At 36.4% G+C, this 21,534-nt stretch overlaps 1 protein-coding gene across 8 annotated transcripts in view; it reads left to right on the top strand.

Moving 5' to 3' along the window:
- MAP3K7 (mitogen-activated protein kinase kinase kinase 7) overlaps window positions 1–16,662 on the top strand; it is an 85,546-nt gene extending 68,884 nt beyond the window's left edge. For 2 of the 8 annotated variants that reach the window (XM_060616197.3, XM_060616195.3), the window contains 4 exons: window positions 194–299; window positions 5,350–5,411; window positions 6,147–6,262; window positions 8,870–11,929. In XM_060616197.3, coding sequence (XP_060472180.1) covers window positions 194–299; window positions 5,350–5,411; window positions 6,147–6,262; window positions 8,870–9,050 — 465 coding nt within the window. In that variant the 3' untranslated portion in view covers window positions 9,051–11,929. Of the gene's footprint in view, window positions 1–193; window positions 300–5,349; window positions 5,412–6,146; window positions 6,263–8,869; window positions 11,930–16,438 lie in introns of those variants that run through there. The other 6 variants (XR_009605113.3, XR_009605112.3, XR_009605111.3 and 3 more) reach the window with 6 other exon arrangements.
- Window positions 16,663–21,534: the final 4,872 nt, after the last annotated feature.

Genomic DNA, 21,534 nt, shown 5'->3' with positions numbered 1-21,534 from the left:
TTGGGTGCTCTGAAAGCTTACCAAGTTTTAAGAGGTATCTTTTTAGAGGATATATTTTTTGCAAGAGTGTTTTAGGACCTCTGCTGATAGAAATGGAAGCCTGTCTTTTGCTTTATAATAAAAATTTTCTCTTGCCTTTTTTTATTCCCACATAAACATCACATTTTGTTCCTTCTATTACTTCTTCCTACAGGTAAGCAGTAGGTCATCCAGTCCTAGTGTCAGAATGATCACTACCTCAGGACCAACCTCAGAAAAGCCAAGTCGAAGTCATCCATGGACTCCTGATGATTCCACAGGTGACCAGTGTATTTCCTCATTATAATTACGAAGCTGAATTTATCATATTTGTTTTCATTTCTTTGTGTTATGACTCTGATCTTTATAAAGGCAGGCATTTTTGGGGGTGCCTGGGTGGCTCAGTCGGTTGAGCATCCGACTTCGGCTCAGGTCATGATCTCATGGTTTGTGGGTTCAAGCCCCACGTCAGACTCTGTGCTGACAGCTGAGAGCCTGGAGTCTGCTTTGGATTCTGTGTCTGCCTCTCTCTCTGCCCCTGCTCTTCTCACGCTCTGTCTCTCTCCCTCTGTCTTCAAAATAAATAAACATTAAAAAAATTTTTTTTAAATAAAGGCAGACATTTTACAATAGGTTAGATTTTTATACTAATAAAATCAAATATTTAGCAATAAACTTAAAGATGACTTTATGAGTACTGAGATTGTCTTGCCCTCTTCATTTCCCCAGATACTTCATTTCCCCAGATACTTCATTTCCCCCCAGATACTAAACATGTATTTTGAACATGGTTTGATTTGGGGTTTTTACAGACAGGAAGATATTGTATTCTTGAACTTACATCTCTGATTTTCCTATTTTTGATCCATCCTACTAGATGATAGTAGTAAAGTCATTATTTTTTAAAGAACTAAAATCAGAATAATAATCCTCTTCATCTCAGTCTTTTGTTTTAAAGACACAAGATGCCAGTACCTCACTTCAGTGAAAAAAAAATTTCTGACCATTGACCTTTTGAATCGTTTTTAACTTGTAGGGAGACTGGTAGGGAGACTTCATTTCAGATACATAAATTTCTAGTTAGAAATTTAAATTTCTAAATTTAAATAAATAAATGTCTAAATTTTTAACTAGACCTTAAAAAGCCTGTGAAGAGTCACTAAAATCCTTAACATGAATGACTAACTGGTTAAAATATTAGTATTAAAATCTAATGATGGAATAGGTTTATTATGGGCAAGCAGGAAATTATGTGCCATAGTGGAATTAACTTTTCCTCATTAAGAGAATTCCTTAATAAATACTCAGCAGTATGGTTCTATAAAAATTTATTAATTACATGTTATTATGTCAGAGAGGGAAAGATGATCTCTTAGACCTTAGAAAATCAGATCATTTGGGATCTTGTATAAGATCAACTATGTTATTAATAGTGGCAATTAAATCCAAATTGAAAAGTCAGCTTTCTGTCTTTATAAACAAAAACACTACTTACAAATATTTATAGATATTTGGCATGGCTTAGTCAAGTTCATAATTTAATATAAAAAATTAACTGAGTAGCTTTTCTCTGTTTCGTGTAAGATACAACTATGTTTAGCCAAGGGTGTACTCTCTAGTTTTAGCAAGTTTAAATTTAGTGGTGGCAAAAACTCCTTTAAGTCTCACCCCTAGCATTGCCCAACCTAGGACTGTCCAGAACATTAACCAGTACTCAGCAGCACATGTGCAGAATTCATCATTGTGTGCTTCTCCTCAGAGGTACATAGGGAAATGCTCTTGACAGACTTGATCATTAACATTCAGGTACTGTTAGCTCTTTTTGGGTCTTCAGCCCTCTGGTGAGGGAGGTACTCAACTCGGCCTCCTGACTTCAGCCTAGACTGATCTAGACATACCAGTCACCATGTGGCAGATGTGAACTCATTAAAGTAAAATTAAAATCCTCTTACGTCCCTCTCACTTAACTGCTGTGTTTTTTCTGCTTCCCGTGTTCTTCCAACCTTCCAACCCCAGTCTCATTTTTTTCTTTTTGGGACCTAAGATACCACAAAATGCCAATAGTTAGAAATTGTACCTGGGTCCAGAATTCAACTGAAATTTGTCTTTGGCATTTTTAAATAATTTTTACTATAATTTTAAGAGTTGAGAGTGGTTTAAGCCTTATATTTAATGAAGTTCAGCTTTGCACTGTTTCTAAGAAAAGTATCGATGATCAAGCTAATACAGTAAATTACAGGGAAGAGATACTGGCAAATCCTTTTTCTTTGAAGGCCCCTGATTTAGGAAAAAATTACAAATGCATACATACATAGTTAAAAAAAATTAATCAGATGTTTTTACTTTAAAAGAGAAGGGATTTCTATGCATTTTCAGAGAAAAGTAAAAAGCATACATCAGTTTAATAATCACAGCACATAATGAGGGCCTTTGGGTTTCTATTTATAATAGTGGGGATAAAGAAAGACACATACCCAAGAGCAGTTAGTGAGAGAGATGGCTAGACACAGTAGAGGGAGCCACAGAGGGGGAAAACACTCAATGTTTGCAAAGACAGAAGTATAAGACATGGAGCCCACTTCTTGTAATATTATTAGAGTCAGAATACTGGCCCATTAAAAATAAAAATAAACTTAGCATGCTTTATTTAATAAATTTAATAAACTACTATATTTGCAGTGTAAGCTGAGTACTTTAATAGTTAATAACAATCCTTGGCTTTTTTTTTCCATTCCCTGAATACTGTGAAACACTGGTATACTTAATTCTAAAATACATATCAGATACAGGGTATTTATTTAATAAGATACATCAAGTATGAAAGATTTAAAAAAATTTTTTTAATGTTTATTTTTGACAGAGAGAGAGAGAGAGAGACAGAGCATGAGCGGGGGAGGGGCCGAGAGAGAGGGAGACACAGAATCCGAAGCAGGCTCCAGGCTCTGAGCTGTCAGCACAGAGCCTGACGGGGGGCTCGAACCCACAGACCGCGAGATCATGACCTGAGCCAAAGTCGGATGCTCAACCGACTGAGCCACCCAGGCGCCCTCAAATACCAAAGATTTAAGAAAGAGTAATAGGAATAGAAGTGTTTTTGTTTTTTTTTTTAATTTTTTTTTTTTTAACGTTTATTTATTTTTGAGACAGAGAGAGACAGAGCATGAGCAGGGGAGGGGCAGAGAGAGGGAGACACAGAATCGGAAACAGGCTCCAGGCTCCGAGCTGTCAGCACAGAGCCCGACGCGGGGCTCGAACTCACAGACCGCGAGATCGTGACCTGAGCCGAAGTCGGCCGCTCAACCGACTGAGCCACCCAGGCGCCCCTAGAAGTGTTTTTAAAAGAGTTCAAGACACTTAATTTTTCCTATAAAGTCGGGGGGAAATAATTTTTAAAAAAAATTTTTTTTAATGTTTATTCATTTTTGAGAGAGAGAGACAGAGTGCTAGTAGTGGAGGTGCAGAGAAAGAGGGAGACACAGAATCCGGAGCAGGCTCCAGGCTCTGAGCTGTCAGCACAGAGCCCGACGCGGGGCTCAAACCCACGATCTGTGAGATCAAGACCTGAGCTGAAGTTAGGTGCTTAACTGACTAAGCCACCCAGGTGCCCCAGGGGGAATGAATGAAGGAATGAATGAATGAATTTAGAAAGAGAGAGAGAGAGAGAGAGAGAGAGAGAGAGAAAGAGCGTGTGAGCAGGGGAGGGTCAAAGAGAGTGAAAGAGAGAATCCAAAGCAGACTCTGCACTATCAGCATGGAGCCCAGTGTTGGGCTTGAACTCACGAACTGCAAAATCATGACTTGAGCCAAAACCAAGAGTCTGACACTTAACCAACTGAGCCACCCAGGTGCCCCAATCAGTTGTAATTTTGTGGAAAATAGTGTTCCATGGGAGCATAGTTTGAAAGTCTTGTTGTGGGTGGGGAAAGAATTGGTGAGGGAAATAACAAATTAAGTGTATTTCTTGTTTAACCATTTCAGGAAACATTTATGATAGTGTATATGATTTTAAGGTAGGTAGGACTCTACTAGGCAATATGCTGTTATTTTTCTTTATTGCACTCCGGTATTTAATAAGCATTACTTTTTCAATCGGAAAAACAAACTTTAGAATTTAAATTGCCTGTCCTTTCTAATGCTCCCATTTTATATCAGTAACAACAACGACTACAGTAATAGTAACCATCACCACCATGTGTTGACTGCATACCATATGCCAGCATTGCATGGTATTTCTTACATGCATTATCTTATTTCATCTGATTTAGCTTGGCTTTTAGAGTTACTTGCAAGCACATTCTCAATGGCTTTAAAAAAGGAAACTAGAATATTCATCAGTCAACAATAAATTATTGAGGTTAGTGAACCATCAAACTGTCCTAGTTTTTTATTGCATTGCATATAGTGCCTTACTGTCAGCCTGACCTTGTCTTTATCTATACCACTCTTTCAAGGAGTCACTTGTCAGGAAAAGGGCTGAACAGTTCACTTGTGTAGCTCATTTACTCTTTCCTAACTGTGGGAAGGCAGCTACTTCTGAAATAAAAAGTCCATATTACTTCACAGTTATCCTGCCTGCTTCCGGAGGCATAAATGTTAATCCCATGTGACTCATGCAAGTTATGACAGTTTACCTCTTATGAAATACAAACAAAAGCCGTCCAAACAATTTGGTAAAATCGACTAGTTGTTTGATTTAATCCATTTAACTGTTTCACACAGGACACTGAACTACAGTTTCCATATACCTAACTGTTCATTATACCTGTGTTTAACATACTCCCATCAAAAACATCTTTCATTTTCTGCAGTGATTCTCATTAGGGGAGGTGGGTTGAGGGTTCACACTAGAATATATATAAATTGAAGGTAATCCATTGGAAGAGAATGTATCTCTTATTTTCCCCTCTTTCTTCGTTAAAGAGCACGAATGTTCAAGGGGTTGACACAGCCTTACAGCAAACTTAGCATGGTCAAGGAAAGAAAGAGATACGAGCTTTGATTAGGTGGGGTGAGTGAAGACCAAATTTAAAAAAGGTCCCATACCACTGTTTTTGTTTTTAATTGAACAAGCATTTGTAAGCTTTAATATTATGTAATTTATAGCCAACTTAAATTGTATGAGAGTATGATTGCATTCTGATTATCTGGTAATTGGATGTTCTGTGTTTACCTTTAAATTCAGAAATAGACTCTTCATTACCAGTAGCAATAACTTTTATTTTATGTGTTGTTTACTTTAGGAACAAAATGCCAATATCTCATGAAGCTTTCTTGCTTTTTGTTTATAATTATTTATGATAGAAAATAAATAAACACATACTTGAATTCCAGATACCAATGGATCGGATAACTCCATCCCAATGGCTTATCTTACACTGGATCACCAACTACAGGTAAAGGAGTAGTTTCTCAGTGACCGTTTTTACTTTTTCCTTATAGAAAAAGTTTAGAGAATCTATCTAGAAAGCTATCTAAGCTAGAGAATCTTTCTAGAATCTACCTAGAAAGTGTTCATATCTTGTCATCGTATATTCATTTATTTATGCTTTTAGTTGGCTTCTCCAAACTTTCTAAATTCAAGTTAAAATAATTCATTCAGTTAAGTTAATCAAGTTTAAAATTGGCAAAATCATGTTCTTAACAATTGTCTTAAAATACTCCCATATCTTTAAGGATGCCAAGAATAGCATTTTTGCTCTTTCAGTGCACTACAATATAAAATTTACTTAAGCTCATTTCTACTTAGTAGATTTTGTAATACACTATCACGTTCATTGTGACTGAAAATATAAGTAATACACTTCAGTGTCTCCTCATGAGTATGAGAGCCATAAACCCTCTTGGTATAATAACGGTTTGGCAACCTGAAATGTAAAACCAGAGGCCAGTGATCACTTTAGTCATGATCCGCTATAACAATGAAAGTGTTAAAACCACAGGTGTGAATTTAAGCTGTGAGTTAACTCTGACAAAAGGACACTGAAATTTTCTAGGCCCTGGGTTAACACTTATTTTTAAAAGATCATTGCTTTAGTGCTATAAAAATATATCACAGTCACTATATTAACTCTCAGCTTGATATTGAGATTTGATTTAATTATGTTTTAACTTTCTTTATTTATTTTCAGCCTCTAGCACCGTGCCCAAACTCCAAAGAATCTATGGCAGTGTTTGAGCAGCATTGTAAAATGGCACAAGAATATATGAAAGTTCAAACAGAAATTGCATTGTTATTACAGAGAAAGTAAGTTGACTGTTATGAATAAAAATAAAACACATTAGTATTTTGGGTCTAAAATATGTTAAGGTGAAATATTGTTTAAAGACATGAAAACTGTATTAATTTTTAGAATTAATCATTAAGCATGCACTTGACTTCCTTGAATAGCTTGGGGGTTGGGGTTGTGAACTCCCACTCATTCAAAAATCTGCATGTTGGGGCGCCTGGGTGGCGCAGTCGGTTAAGCGTCCGACTTCAGCCAGGTCACGATCTCGCGGTCCGTGAGTTCGAGCCCCGCGTCGGGCTCTGGGCTGATGGCTCGGAGCCTGGAGCTTGCTTCCGATTCTGTGTGTCTCTCTCTCTCTGCCCCTCCCCCGTTCATGCTCTGTCTCTCTCTGTCCCAAAAATAAATAAAAAACGTTGAAAAAAAAAAAATTTTTTTCAAAAATCTGCATGTAACTTCCGACTCCGCAAAAACATAACTGCTAATGGCCTATTGTTGACCAGAATCCTTACCAATAACATAAGCAGTCAATTAACATATATTTTATATGCTATGAGTATTATGTACTGTATTCTTACAATAAAGTAAGCTAGAGAAAAGAAAATTTTAAGGAAATCAAAAGGAAGGGGAAATACATTTGCAGTACTATACAAAAATCCACGTATAAGTGGATACATATAGTTCAGACCCATGTTGTTCAACTATATTTGTAACTTGAAGGTTCTACATATGTTCTGCCTTTCGGTTTGTAGCACCTTTTGGCTATTTTTATTGCAAAACTAAACCTTTTTGACTACATACATTAAAACTAAGGAAAATAAACTGGTGCTACATAAACATGTTTTATGTTCTAAGAATTTTAAAATTAAAAGCTGTTTAGATTTATAATTGTAAGGATTTATTGTTTCCTTGGACATAAGTGAAATAATTTGATTTACTAATGTTCACTTGTGCTTTATCTTAGAAACATTTTGTAGATCTGTTCTCTCCAGGTATCTGTTTAGGAGAATAGAATTACTTTATTTTATACCTGTGAGTGTTTTTCTTGGGAGTTTTATACTCACATGTGTCTTTCTAAGAGTTATGGAGGCTGCCTTCCTCGCTTTTTTAAGAACTACAATTCCCATACTCCTTTATTTGAAATTCTTAAAGAAACCCAAAACTTCAGTTTTCTTAAACATGAACCTCATGAAATTTTGTACCTCATGAAATTTTGTACCTCTGAAGCTGAGTTATTGTGGTAACTAAAATGAAGTGCTATAGGAAAAACTCATGGCAACTATATGTATATATGGTAATAGGATTCCCTCTATTAAGTTTAATCTAAATAAGTGAAAATTTCTTGCTTCCTGGAATAATTTCTTTTTGTACTTCCAAAAAAACAAACAAACAAAAAGTAGCTCCATCACAATTTATTGTTACAACAATGTAAATGATTTCAATTCAGTACCTTAAAAGCTATATAGGAAATAAATATTAGAGTCTGCAAATTATGGAGCTAACTATAGAACTGTTAGTACTTTATTTAAAAAAAAAAAAAAACTTTCTTATTTCACATGTTTAACCTATACTTTTTTTCATATTTTATTCATTTGAAAGAGGAGTTCTGTGCTGGAAAAAATAAATGGTGGATTGAAGGAATGTGAAAACTATGATGGTTTTAATCAATTTTAAATACTTTATTTTTTTTTAACGTGTATTCAGTTTTGAGAGAGAGAGCAGAAGCAGGGGAGGGGCAGAGAGAGAGAGGGAGAGACAGAATCCAAAGCAGGCTCCAGGCTCTGAGCTGGACAAGAGTTTGACATGGGTCTCAAACCCACGGACCATGAGATCATGACCTGAGCTGAAGTCGGACACTTAACCAGTTGAGCCACCCAGGCACCCCTTGAATACTTTAAAAATGAGAAGTATTACAAGAAAACCATTTGGAGGCTTTTCGTTATTCAGTTATATCCAGTAACTTCACTATAGGAGCTAATATTGAACATCTCCCAAATAAAAGAGGGCTTCAAAAAGTTTATCAGGCTATGAAAGTCTCTAAGGGTCTTTCCTGAAAATGTTCTTAAAAGTGAATAACTCATTTGAAAGTGGTACTTTGTATTGTTCTCACTGTTTTAAAATAAGAAACAGATTTAAGTTGATAGCATCTATTTTAATTAGCTTGCAAATGTTGTATTAGCCCCCACTTGGCACTGTGGTTAAATAAAACTGTGACTTCAAAACATGAATAAAAGTTCATGAGTGTAAAAGTGGAATGTGAATGGTAAAAACGTCATGTTATTTTCCTGTGGTCAGAGCCCTTCCCCAGCCTTTTTCTTCCTACACAAAAAGGATACCAGATAAAATTTTCTGAAACTTTAATTATACCATTTTATCTGTATTCACTAATTGTCTAAGTAGAGTTACTTATTAAAATAAAAGGATTATGGTGTTTGTATGGGTAAACCAGAAGAGTGGATGCTAGTCTCCATTCTAGCCCGCAGTTACATTTGCATGGTGTCCCTGAGATGCATAATGACAGAGCCAGAATAAAAGTTCTAATTAGTTGAGCTCATTGGTTATTAGTGTATAAATTTTTTCTATCGTGTATCTTTTACTATATTTTATTATGTGGTATTTGTTTTTAGGCAAGAACTAGTTGCAGAACTGGACCAGGATGAAAAGGACCAGCAAAATACATCTCGTCTGGTACAGGAACATAAAAAGCTTTTAGATGAAAACAAAAGCCTTTCTACTTACTACCAGCAATGTAAAAAACAACTAGAGGTCATCAGAAGCCAGCAGCAAAAACGACAAGGCACTTCATGATTCTCTGGGACCTTCTTTAAAATATGCAAAGAAAGACTTTTTTTTTTAAGGAAAGAAAAGCCCTTCTAATGACAATTTGTGAGTGTTAGCTTTTGGGCGTGTTCTGAATGCCAACTGCCTATATTTGCTGCATTTTGTTTCATCGTTTATTTTCTTTTTCTCATGGTGGACATGCAGTTCAACTGTCTCCTTGCATAACATGGGGGCATCTGTGACTTGAATAAGCAGCAGTTCTCAACTTCAAAACAGATGCAGTGAACCATGGCTATATATGCATGCTCATTGTGTGAAGGCTAGCCTAACAAAACGGGGTATCAAACTAGCTGCTATGTGCAAACATCGCCTTTTTTCGAGGTGGAACCTCAAGAATGATTTTGTTCTTGTATCTCATCTCAAAAAACAAATAATTTTTTTTTTCCAAAAGATGGTATATACCAAGTTAAAGACAGGGTATTATAAAATCTAAAATAATCAGTGGTACATTATAGAAATGCAGAACCTTTAGAGATAGTTCCAAAGTGAGGGCTCTGATGCCAGCATCCTTCAATCAGTACTGAACTTAGTTCCATCCATAAAATATTTAAAGGTAAGTGGCGGCTGCTGTATTTAATAAAAGCATATTTCATTGGACTGAAATTATGATACATTGAACAAAATGGAACCCTTTTTTTAAGATATAAAGATTTTTAATTCTGTGATTGTGTGTATGTGTGTTGAGACTGTAAAGACTTTATGACTCTAATATTAATATCTCCTAAATGAAATTAAAAGGTAAATGAACACGATCCAGCTTAAATGATCATTCCTTCCTGCAATGATTATTGGATTGTTGTAGTGTATATTTGAAAAACTGAAGAGAAATGATGGAAAATGGAAATAATTGCTCCAACTAAAAGGCTTGGGCTTAGATTTCTTTTATGATACCAAAAGAGTAAAAAATAAAAAAAAAAAAACCTGGCAAATCAGGAGAAGTTAGTAAGGAAGTTAAAGAAGTAAATATAAATTCATCAAGTATACTCTTTATCAACATTGGAATAATTAATTTTCCTTACAAGCCCATCCTAGAATGCCTGCTGCCTTTCAACACTTTTAAGGGAATTTCAACACTTATAAAGAGAAAATTTATATTGTTAACAATAACTTTGCTACCGTAAACTTTGAAAATAAAAGTAATAAAAAAACTTCATTGAAATAATAGACTATATAAGCTCTATTTTTTCAGTTGGTATTAAAATAAATCACATTTTGATACCAGTACAAGGTGTCTTTTAAATAAGGATGTCATCAACCTCATTTTTATAGCATTAATGTTTTATGAAGAGAAAATTAAAAATGAAAGCATAATTTCTGTGATTATTAGAATTATATCATGATTGTATTGTAGTTCTGCTCTGTTTCAGATAAGCAAGTTGATCTAAGAAGTTATCAAAACTATTCTTAAAAAATGCTAAAGCAGGTAACTTTTTCTTCTGTTATTTTTTTCCTCCTTCCACTGAGTTTTATAATGTATTCCTGTGTATACAAGCAATAAAGGTAAAGGACAGTTTGTACTAAACTGTGTCATTTTTAGCTTCCTCAAAATCTATTATTAGAAAGTTTCCAGTAAATAAATGTCTACCATTGCTTGATGTAAATGAAAGAAAGGTTATCATTCCCAAATAATTTGATTACCTAGCTGAAAGTGATACTGGTCTCAACACATTAATAGTAAAATAAAATTGGCACAGAAAATACCTGTAGACTAAGGAAAAGTATAACTCCTAGCATTGCTGCTTGTTACATACATGTGTCACTTCACCAAGAGGGACCTAGTCAGTGTTCAGAGACTTTTCTGATTATCTCAGAGCACAAGACATTCAAGTGTGGATGCTAATGCTTGACTTCAGATTTTATTTTAGTCATTAATGTGTTTTTACTATATATCATATATACTTAAAGGGAAAATTTATTATTGTTACATGTAATCACTTCATAAAAGTCTCAAGTAGGAAAACGAAAGAAAATAGTAGTGTTACGTCATGGTACCAAGTACAAAAACAGGCTCTTGAACACTTGCTTGTTTATTTACAGTAAGTTCCTGGGGGTTCTCAAACAGTAATTGTCCTAGACACTGAGTGCAGCTCAGCCTACGTGGTTTGTAAGTAGTTGTGTTGCAAAGCTCATACTTTTTAAGTCCTGATTATCCCTGATGGGATAAAAGTGCAGCAGGGATCATTAAAATCCACAGCTAGTTTTATCAGCATCCTCACCCATTAAACCTCCAAACAGAGACTAATAAGGAGCCAAAATTTTTATTGATTCTGGTTTTACCTTTCACTCTAACCCTCATTTTTGGGTGGAAATAGCAAAAAGACAAGCAAGTGGCTCAAAGGCCCCCCTCTAAGAAATTCAGAATCTCGAACAATACCTAATTATATTTTATTCTCCAGGGAAAGAAAACAAAGTCTAGAGAGAAATACTCAGCAGTAAAAGTAACTTTTCTGAGTCAAATGAAAATCAGTTAAGACTTGACTTTATAGCAACACCACATAGTAAAGAGATTTGTTTAAAAGTTGTTTACAAATGTTTGACTCTTTTTGCTAAAGCATTTTGGAGTATTTATTGTCTTTTTTTTCCTCCAAGCTTCTTTTATGTTCCTAGTTTCCGCTCCTGCCTGTAGCCAGAGATCATAGGTTTTGCCTGTGAAACTTTTTTCTTTCTGTTAAGTGTATGGTTTTCAGCAGTCAACTCCTCTTCAAATGGTAGGAAGTCCCACTTGTATCATTCAAAACATTTTATGTAAAACCATGTAATGCAGAAATCCTTGTGCATACTGTATAATTGAAGGAAGCTTTTTAGATTATTTTTGTTTGTAATAAAATTCAGATTGTTATTCTAAACTTGTTTACAAAAATGGTTAATGATTTATATCAGCAAATAAGCTGTGAGGTGTTCTGCTCTGCAATATGTTTACCTCACACAAAGTCAAATAAAAACTGAGTAGTGAGTATTCTTACAGTACTCAACACTGTTGTAACATAATCATGATTTTTGAGAAGCTAGATGATTGGCCATTTAACATAATCTATCTAACCATTCAAAGTTTTTGTTAAATGGGTGCTCTTCACAATTTCATTAAATCATGATTTATATGAGGTACAACATGGTATATACATCACTGAGTGATTCTTCTCATTAGGAAACTGGTTTCCTGTAGTATATCTAAGTTACATTAAGCATTTCATTCCATTATCTACCTACTAACCCCCCAACCAGCACCTGTGTGCACATATACACATTCTTATAAACTCGATCTTCATTTTAGTAAATCAGCTCATTGATTCACTTATTTCTTTAACAGATATTTATTGAGCATGTATTATAAGTGAAGCCCATATGGCTAATGCCAAGTTACATGTTCTCTTTAGTCACATGGTAGTTAGATTGTACTCCCATTTCACAGATGGAAAAATGGGCTCCTAAATGTTAAGACTTGGGCCTGAGTCTACTTTTCCCCCGTCAGCTGTTTTAGGCAGAATCTCATGCAAGGGGACTCTGTAGCCACTATAAGCCCATGATGTGAAGAAGAGCATGGGAAAATGTGTAAACTGAGTAGCAGATGGTCAGTGGGGGAAGGGGGGGATTTGAGGTAACTTGCAGGCACAGAGGCTTTGTGACCACTCTATAGATCACAACAAAACCAACACTTTATTTTTTTTTAAGTTTATTGATTTATTTTGAGAGACAGAACACAAGCAGGGGAGAGGCAGAGAGAGAGAGGGAAGGAGAATCCCAAGCAGGCTCTATCTGTCAGTGCAGAGCCCAACACAGGGCTCCATCCCACAAACCATGAGATCATAACCTGAGCCGAAACCAACAGTCAGATGCTTAACAGACCGAGCCACCCAGGTCCTCTAGCCAACACTTTTAAACCCAAGTCTGTGCTCTATACCGCTTTGCCATAATTTAAAACTTGCTGAGTGCTTCAGTTTCCACATTATTTATTCAATGTGGTGGGGTGTCGTCACTCTTTCACTCCCCTCAGCTGAAAGACCTGCTAAAAATGGAAATACGAATAATGATATTGTGAGGCTTGGTCTGGAAAGATTTGTTCTCTGCTCTTAGGAAAGGCTTAATTCAGGCTTTTCCATTTTTAGTTTGTTTTGTATTTTTGTTTTTACCTCTTTGTTCTTTGTCTTTTAATTGGGATGTAATATTTACACACTAAACTGCATCCACTTAAATGAGTGCAGTTTACTGAGTTTTGACATGTGTATACACTTGGGAGTCCATCCAACAAGCAAGATACTGAACATTTCCGTCCCGCCTCCCCAGGGTCTCCCATGTCCCTTTGTAGTCCTTGCCTCCCTCCACTCTAGGCCCTAAGCCCCAGACCCTGATGTGCTTTCTAACAGTATAAATTCGTTTGCATTTTCTAGTTACATTAATGAAATCATTCAATATGTATTCTTTTTAAGCTTTTTTTCCTCCTCTTGAACAGTTGTTTTAATTCCTTTGACAGGAAATTTTAATTAAACCACTTTTAGTGATACTTGAAAACCTTTCAGTATCAGTCTTCAAGAGAAAACATAGGTTTTAAGAGGCTATAGATGTGTCCATTGTGGCCAGCTTGATTGTGCATTGTTGTCAGGTTCTGAAACATTTAAGATTGCTTTATTTTTGTTTTTAGGGAACCTTAACACTTTGCTTACAAAATCCCTTGCATTGTTTGGTAAAGTAAGCCCGTTTATCTCTGTATTTGGGTGTTAGAAATGCAACATGGACATGGACAGTAGCACATTAGTAGGTTCATGGTAGTTTTCAGGAAATAGTCATTGGCCAGTGTCACTTTTAAAAAAATCCTGCTTTTCATTTTTATTTAGATTGCAACTGCTTTTTTGCTCGTTCAAAAACCTGGGAGACAGTATTCTAACTGAACAAAACAGTCTTTGGTAAAAAGTATTTGATAGGGATCTCTCATACTGATGCTCTCTGTGGTCCTGTGTACTATTGCGGTGCCCGTGGGAATAACTAAGATGACATTGGTAGATCATGTACTGCTTACTGCCGGGACCTGTGTTCCTTTTCCATCAGTAATGAGTAACTGCTCTCAGAGCTTCTCATCCCTGCCATGAGGTCCCACCAAAACTGAGTTTGTTGAAATGACCTGCCCTTGATGTCAGTTTTTTCAGTGAAATCATTTCCAAGTAATGAAATGCATTTTTTATCCTGTAATTTAATGGTCAGTGATATCTTATAGATGCCACATAACATCACGATAATTGCTTTGAGTACACCAGAAATCTTCTGAAAAGCAAAAGTCATCTGCAAAATGCAGTTGCTTCTCAGACTTATTGTCTGTTTCTCTTTGTGGAATCTCTTCTTTAGTTATTAAAGGAACGACTACATTAATCATTGATAACTTTACCAAATTCAAATTAGAGAATGAAGAAACCTAAAAACAAGTGTAACTTTTTTGTGGTTGAAGAAAAAATGCTGATATTCCCTCATACACCTTTTTGACTTTTAATCCATTTCCTGCAAAGATACTTACCTAAATATCCATATGTCATGAGCATATTACTTGCAAAAATCAGTACCATTTGTTTCTTTTGCATATACCATGAGAACCTATTAACAGATATCATTTAAGGATTGGAAACATGTCTTTATTCTGTAAGCCACATATGCAATTTATAATTTATATGCTCACAAACAATCTATTTCTGTACAGTAGGGCTAATATATACTAGTACATTGTTGGACAATAGTCTTAACTTCAAAATTCATACTAAAACTCATGTCTGACCACATTAATTCTGTCCTCCCATTCATGATTCCACATTTTATGTATAGGACTTGAGGAAGTCGTACCAAGTTCCTAGACCTAAGCTGAATATTTCTTCCCTTTTCACTTTTTTTTTTTCAGCAATATCAGAAAATTCCCCAGTCTTGGTGCTGCTGCATGTAGCCTATGATTCATAATGACATAAATTTGGATGCTGCCCAAAATAATGGCTTCTATGATAGTTTTGCTCATCTGCATCCTGGCCAAAGAGGAGAGGGAAAGGGCAAGAGCACCAAAGGTTCAGGTCACTTATGGTCACATCCATTTGCCAGAATTTAATCACATACCTTAACCCTACCCTCTTTGAGGCCTGAAATGTCTGTATGAATGGGCAGCTGTGTGCCTAACTGGAAGGGGGGAATTCAGTTACAAACGAAGGATCAAAAAGATTTAGAGGACAATGAGTAGCCTTCTTCACACTCTTGGAAAGGAAAATAGACCACTGCCTCCCCCATTTTCTCTGCCCCTGTTCTCCACAATAAAAATGGAAATAGGAAAAGCTGGCCCCTCACAAGAATGGACATTAATGTCAAAATCCAATCAATATGGTGTATAATACTTAAAGATTTCCCTATATTTACAGTTGATGCAGCTTAGAAAAATAAAACTTCAGAGGCGCCTGGGGGGCTTAGTCGGTTAAGCACCAACTTCAGCTCAGGTCATGATCTCGCAGTTTGTGTGTTCAACCCCTGTGTCAGGCTCTGTGCTGACAGCTTGGATCCTGGACCCTGTTTTGGATTCTTTCTCTCTCTCTCTCTCTCTCTCTCTCTCTCTCTCTCTCCCTCCCTCCCTCCCCCTCCCCTGCTCGCTCTCTGTCTCTCTCAAAAATAAAAATTTAAAAAATAGTATGTTTAAAGAAAAATAAAACTTCAAAATGTGAAGTTAGAGCACTTTAGTTAGAACACTGGTTGGAAATCAGACTTGAAGTAATTTAGATATTCAGTAATGACAATCCACCTTAGAAAAGAAACTTTATATCTCGAATGAAAGAAGTAATAGAAACTTTGGTAGAACAAATTATGAGAAAACAAAATTAGCCATATTGTGAGGAAAAAAATTTTAAACTTGGAGGTATCATAAAGAAAGTAACTAACACTTACTAAGTGTATACTATGTTTTAGGCATTTTGTAAATGTTACTCTTGCTTTAGAAATAAAGTGATGAACAGAGATGTTTAAAACTTGCCCAGCTAGTAAATGATGGGCTGCAGTTCAAACCCAGGTCTTCTTAGCTTCAAGGCTCACAAAAATCTCATTTTAATAGTTTAGAACTTGGAATACATTTTCTTATAGACCTAATAAAGGGGAGGAAAACTAGGTTCCTAAGCATATTTATAAAAGTCTGGTCTTTAATGGAAATGAAATCATAATGCCATTGAATGGAACAATTCCAACAAAGACTGAGAGAGAAAATACTAAAGTGACATGGTGGTTGTCTTCAGGTATTGACATTGTGGTAATTTTTTTCCTTTTAAGAGTTCTTTAGCTTTTTATTGTTTTCTGCATAGTAAAAATTAAAACCAGGAGGACAAAGCCTTACACAAACCATGTTTCTTTGGCAGGAACTCAGGGCCCTTTGCCATGGGCACAACCATTGGAGCCCTTGCATGAATCCTACAGGGGCAGGAACTTCCCTTCCCACTACTGGCCCCAACCTGGATCCCTGCAGGTAGGGGTGGACCCAAAGGGAGTGCTTCCAAAGGTTGTCCCATGGATTTGGTGAAGATGAAGCATAGTCTCAACAAGAGGAGTAAAAAAATAAATAAATCATAACTTTAATGGCTTTAAGTTTATTATTATTATTATTATTATTATTATTATTATTATATCAATGCACATTCTAAGGGCGCCAACCTTCGAAATTCTGCTTCACAATGAAGGTTATTATTCAGGGATATAAACTTTTATCCAGTTCCTGAAGTGATTCTGTTACACCGACAGATTTGAGAATTACGTATACCATAGAGTGGATAGAAAGGGTATTGCCATTGTCAACTTTCTAGATTCTAACCCATCTTGTGTTGTGAAAGCTGAGAGGCGGAGTGTGACATTGTGATTTATAATAAATTCTATATTTGGTCTTCTTCCCTGTTCCTGGTACACAGCACCTAAAACCTTTGAAATTCCTTAAGTGGTGAGAACGATAAAGATGTCTTGTTATGGTAATGAGGCAATTTTTGGGAAAGCCCCTAGATGAGAATGGGAGCTAGTTGCCCCAGAAGCCAACTACCCAGTTAGAAGGTGAGAAAACTTAGCCCCACCCAACCCCCACCTTCAGGGAGGGGAAAAAGGGCTGGAGGTACGGAATTCAGTCACCAAAGGCCGATGATTTAATTGGTCATGCCTGTGTAATGGAGCGCCCCATAAAAACTCCAAAAGAACAGGGTTCATAGAGTTCCTGAGTTGGTAAACATGTGAAGATGGGGTGGGAGTGGGGAGAGTGATGCACACAGAAAGCATGGAAACTCTACACCATTTCCAAATACCTCTCCCTGTGCATCTCTTCTATGTGGCTGTTCTTGGATTGTCTTTTATAACAAACTGGTGACCTAATAAGTAAACTGTTTCTCCCAAGTTCTGTGAGCTGCCCTGGCGTACTAATCAAATCCAGGGAACAGATGTTGGAACCTCTGATCTATATAGCCAGTCAGAAGCACAGGTGACAACCTGGACTTGCAATTTGTGCCTGAAATGGAGGGGGGCGGGGGGCAGTCTTCTAGGACCAAACCCTTAACCTGTGGAGTCTTATACTGTCTCTTGAGTAGATCACATCACAATTGAGTTGAATTGTAGGATATCTGGCTGGTGTCAAATTGTTTGGCATGAGGGGAAACGCCCACACATTGGACTCACAATCATGAATGAATCTGTGAAAGATAAAATGTGCCATATCCCTGAGATACACAAAAAGTAGCTGCATGGAGATACGGAAAAGATTAGGAAAGATGTAGAGACAGAGCTTCAAAAACTATAGAAGGTCAACTCAGAATGTCTTTAGGTAAATTGAGCCTGGGGGAGAAAACTGCCTTTTCTATATAAGGAGGGATATCTGAACATCAGAAATTCAAGAAGTTTTGAATATATGAACTTTGTCTTTTCCGCCACTCCATTCTCTATAGAGGAAGCATAAAAGTAAAGGTGAAATCAGAAATCATTTTAGAGGTATACTGTTACACAATTATGTTTATCACAGCATCGAGTTTTTAAAAAGCAACCTAAGGGGCCCCTGGGTGGCTCAGTCAGTTAAGCGTCTGACTTTGGCTCAGGTCACTGATCTCACAGTTCGTGGGTTCGAGCCCCACATTGGGCTCTGTGCTGACCGTTCAGAGCCTGGAGCCTGCTTCGGATTCTGTGTCTCCTGCTGCCTCTGCCCCTCCCCTGCTCATGCTCTGTCTCTGTCTCTCTCTCAAAAATAAACATTAAAAAAAATATTTTTAATTTTTAAAAAGCAACCTAAGTAGCTGTTAATCAGTGTTAAGTAAACTGTAGTAGATCTATACCATGTAATACTATATGTCTGTTTAAAAGTATTGTGAAACTGAATAAAGGAGACCTCATTTAAAATGGAATTGGGAGGGGTGCCTGGCTGGCTGAGTCAGTGGAGCATGTGACTTTTGATCTCGGGTTGTGAGTTCAAGACCCACATAGGGTGTAGATATCACTTAAAATCTTTAAAAGTTGGGAAGCCAGAAGAGGGTGTTCTTATTCCCTACCACTCACCATCAATTGCACACCCCAACAGGGAGAGACATACCTTGCATTCCCTGCAATAGGAAGAGGCCTACTTGACTACTCCAGCAGGAGGAAGAATGAATTTCTCCATGCCAGCAACTACCCCAGCCAATAAGAAAATACCACAACTCAGCCAATGAGAAACACTCACGACCCTGAACTCTCACTTTCCTCCAATAGACTTTGGTTCAAAACAACCCCTCCCAACTTCCTTCTTTTCTCTATGAAGTATCATTATTTTCCTTTAATCTGACTTATTTATGGTTTGCCATCACTTACATGACCCAAATTGCAATTCCTCTACTATTCCCAAATCCTTTTGCTGGCAAAATAACTGTGTTAAGGTTGACAGTATAATATAGTTCTACAATTGGTATATAAAGCTGTCCAAATTGAGTGCTTCAAAATATTAAAAGATTGGCACATGAAGAAATAGTACTGATAGCAAAAAGGTAACATTTTAAAAAATCCAGTGTAATTCATTATATGTATTAAAGGAACTGTACAATTCTACCAATAGATGCCTAAAGGATATTTGATAATATTTACAAATAAAAGAAGGATTAAAATGGAATTTCCCAAACTTGATAAAGATCACTCCTCCAAACCAACAGCATATTAAATAGTTAAATTACTGTCATTTTAATGAATCTGAAACATTATAATCTGAAACAAAGCAAAGATGCCCTGTCATTATTCAACATTTTTTTTAAGTTTTAGCTCATGAAAAGACCCCAAAATAGAATAATTAGTATAATAACTAGAAAATAAGAAGATTATCTTTATTTGCAGAATGTAAAACTATATAGAAAACCCACAAAACTAATTTGATTGATTGTATCTGATATGTATCAAAATTAGTTTTTCTATAATAACAACCAGAAGTAGAAATGAGATTTTCCTTTGCCCTACTGACAATGTCAATAATACCACAAAATACCAAAGAAAACGTTTAAAGGAAATAGGGCCGATGAACACTATAGCCTTAATATAAAACAAGACATTAACATTTTCCTAAATGAGAAAACAGTATCATAAGGGCACCTGGGTGGCTCAGTCAGTTGAGCATTGGACTCTTGATTTCAACTCAGGTCATGATCCCAGAATGTGGGATCAAGCCTCAAGTCAGGCTCTGTGCTGAGCATGGAGGCTGCTTGAGATTCTTCAGCCCTAAGTGCACTCTCTCTCTAAAATAAAAAAATAAATTAAATTCTTACATAGCTGTATGTACTTACAGATTATTTGTTTAATGTAGTTTTAGTCAAAAATCCAGTGGAGTTGAGAGTATGTTTGGTTTGAACTGGACAAAGTGATTTTAAAGTTCTTAGGAAATAAGTGCTCAATAGTTAAGATATAATCTTTATACAGATTGAACATACTTAAGTGTACAATTTGATAAGTTTTGCAAGATGAATGCATCTGTGAAATCACCATAGGGTACTGAGAGTCTCCCCAATTCCAGAAATTTCCTTGTACCCCTAGATAATCTATCCTTCCTCTACCCCCTTTCCCAGACAACCATTAATCAGCTTGCTCTAACTATTTGGCATTTTCTAGAATTTAATCCTATAGAATATAGTCTATTTTGGCTGACTTTTCACTCAGCATAATGATTTTGATATTCACCTAAGTTGCTGCGTATATGAATGGTTTGTCCCTTTATTATTTTCAGCTGGGTCCCATTGTACAGATGCAGCAAATTTTGTTGATGCACTCAACTACTGATGGATAATTTTCGGTTTCCACTTTTTGGCTCTTAAAGAAAGCATCTATTAACATTTGTGTACAAGTCTTCACGTAGATTTCTTTGGAGTAAATACTTAGAAATGTAACAGCTGAGTTTTATGGTAGGTATATGTTTTAACGTGTTAAGAAACTGCAGACCTCCAAAGTAGCTGTACAATTCCATGTTTCCACCAGCAGTAGTAGAGCAGTATTAGAGTTTCAGTTGCTCCACATCCTTGTCAACATTTGGTATGATCAGTCTTTTTTAATTTTAGCCATTCGAATAAGTGTCTAGTGGTATCCTACTGCAGTTTTTTTTTTAATCTTTATTCACTTTTGAGAGAGGGAGAGACAGAGCATGAGTGGGGGAGGGGCCGAGAGAGAGGGAGAGACAGAATCCCAAGCAGGCTCCAGGCTCTGAGCTGTCAGCAAAGAGCCCGACGTGGGGCACAAACCCACGAACCGGGAGGTCATGACCTGGGCCGAAGTCGGACGTTCAACCGACTGAGCTACCCAGGTGCCCCTCCTACTGCAGTTTTAATTTGAATATTTACCTGATGACTAATCTTGGCATGTGCCTGTTGGGCTTTCATATAGTTTATTTTGCATAATGCCTGTTAAAATCCTTTGTCAGTTTTTTAATTGAGTTGTTCTCTTCTTAATATTGAGTTGTAAGACTTTTATGTACTCTTGTTACAGTTTTTTGTCTGATATTGGTGCAGTGAATATTTTCTCCCAGTCCATGGTTTGCCTTTTTCATTTTCTTAGTATTTGTCAAAGAGAAAAAGCTTTTAGTTTTTATTATATAATAGTGTTATATATTAGTTTCAGGTGTACAATATAAACGATAATTCTGTACATTTCTCAGTGCTCATCAAGATAAGTGTACCCCTAATCCCTTTTATGTATTCCACTCATCCTCTCACCCATCTCTCCTCTGGCAACCACCAGTTTATCCTCTGTACTTAAAGAGACTGTTTATTTGTCTCTTTTTTGTTGTTGTTGTTAATTTGTTTTGTTTCTTAAATTCCACATATGAGTAAAATCATACGTTATTTGTCTTTCTGTGACTTATTTCATTTAGCATTATATACTCTAGGTCCATCCATGTTGTTGCAAATGGCAAGCCTTCATTCTTTTTTATGGCTAGGTAATAATTCTGTGTGTGTGTGTGTGTGCACATGTGTGTGTGTGTGTGTGT

The sequence above is a fragment of the Panthera onca genome, chromosome B2 (assembly GCF_046562875.1).
Source record: "Panthera onca isolate mPanOnc1 chromosome B2, mPanOnc1 haplotype 2, whole genome shotgun sequence".
Lineage (NCBI taxonomy): Eukaryota > Metazoa > Chordata > Mammalia > Carnivora > Felidae > Panthera > Panthera onca.
Note: the sequence above shows the minus strand (reverse complement) of the source record. Positions and strands in the feature narration are given on the sequence as shown.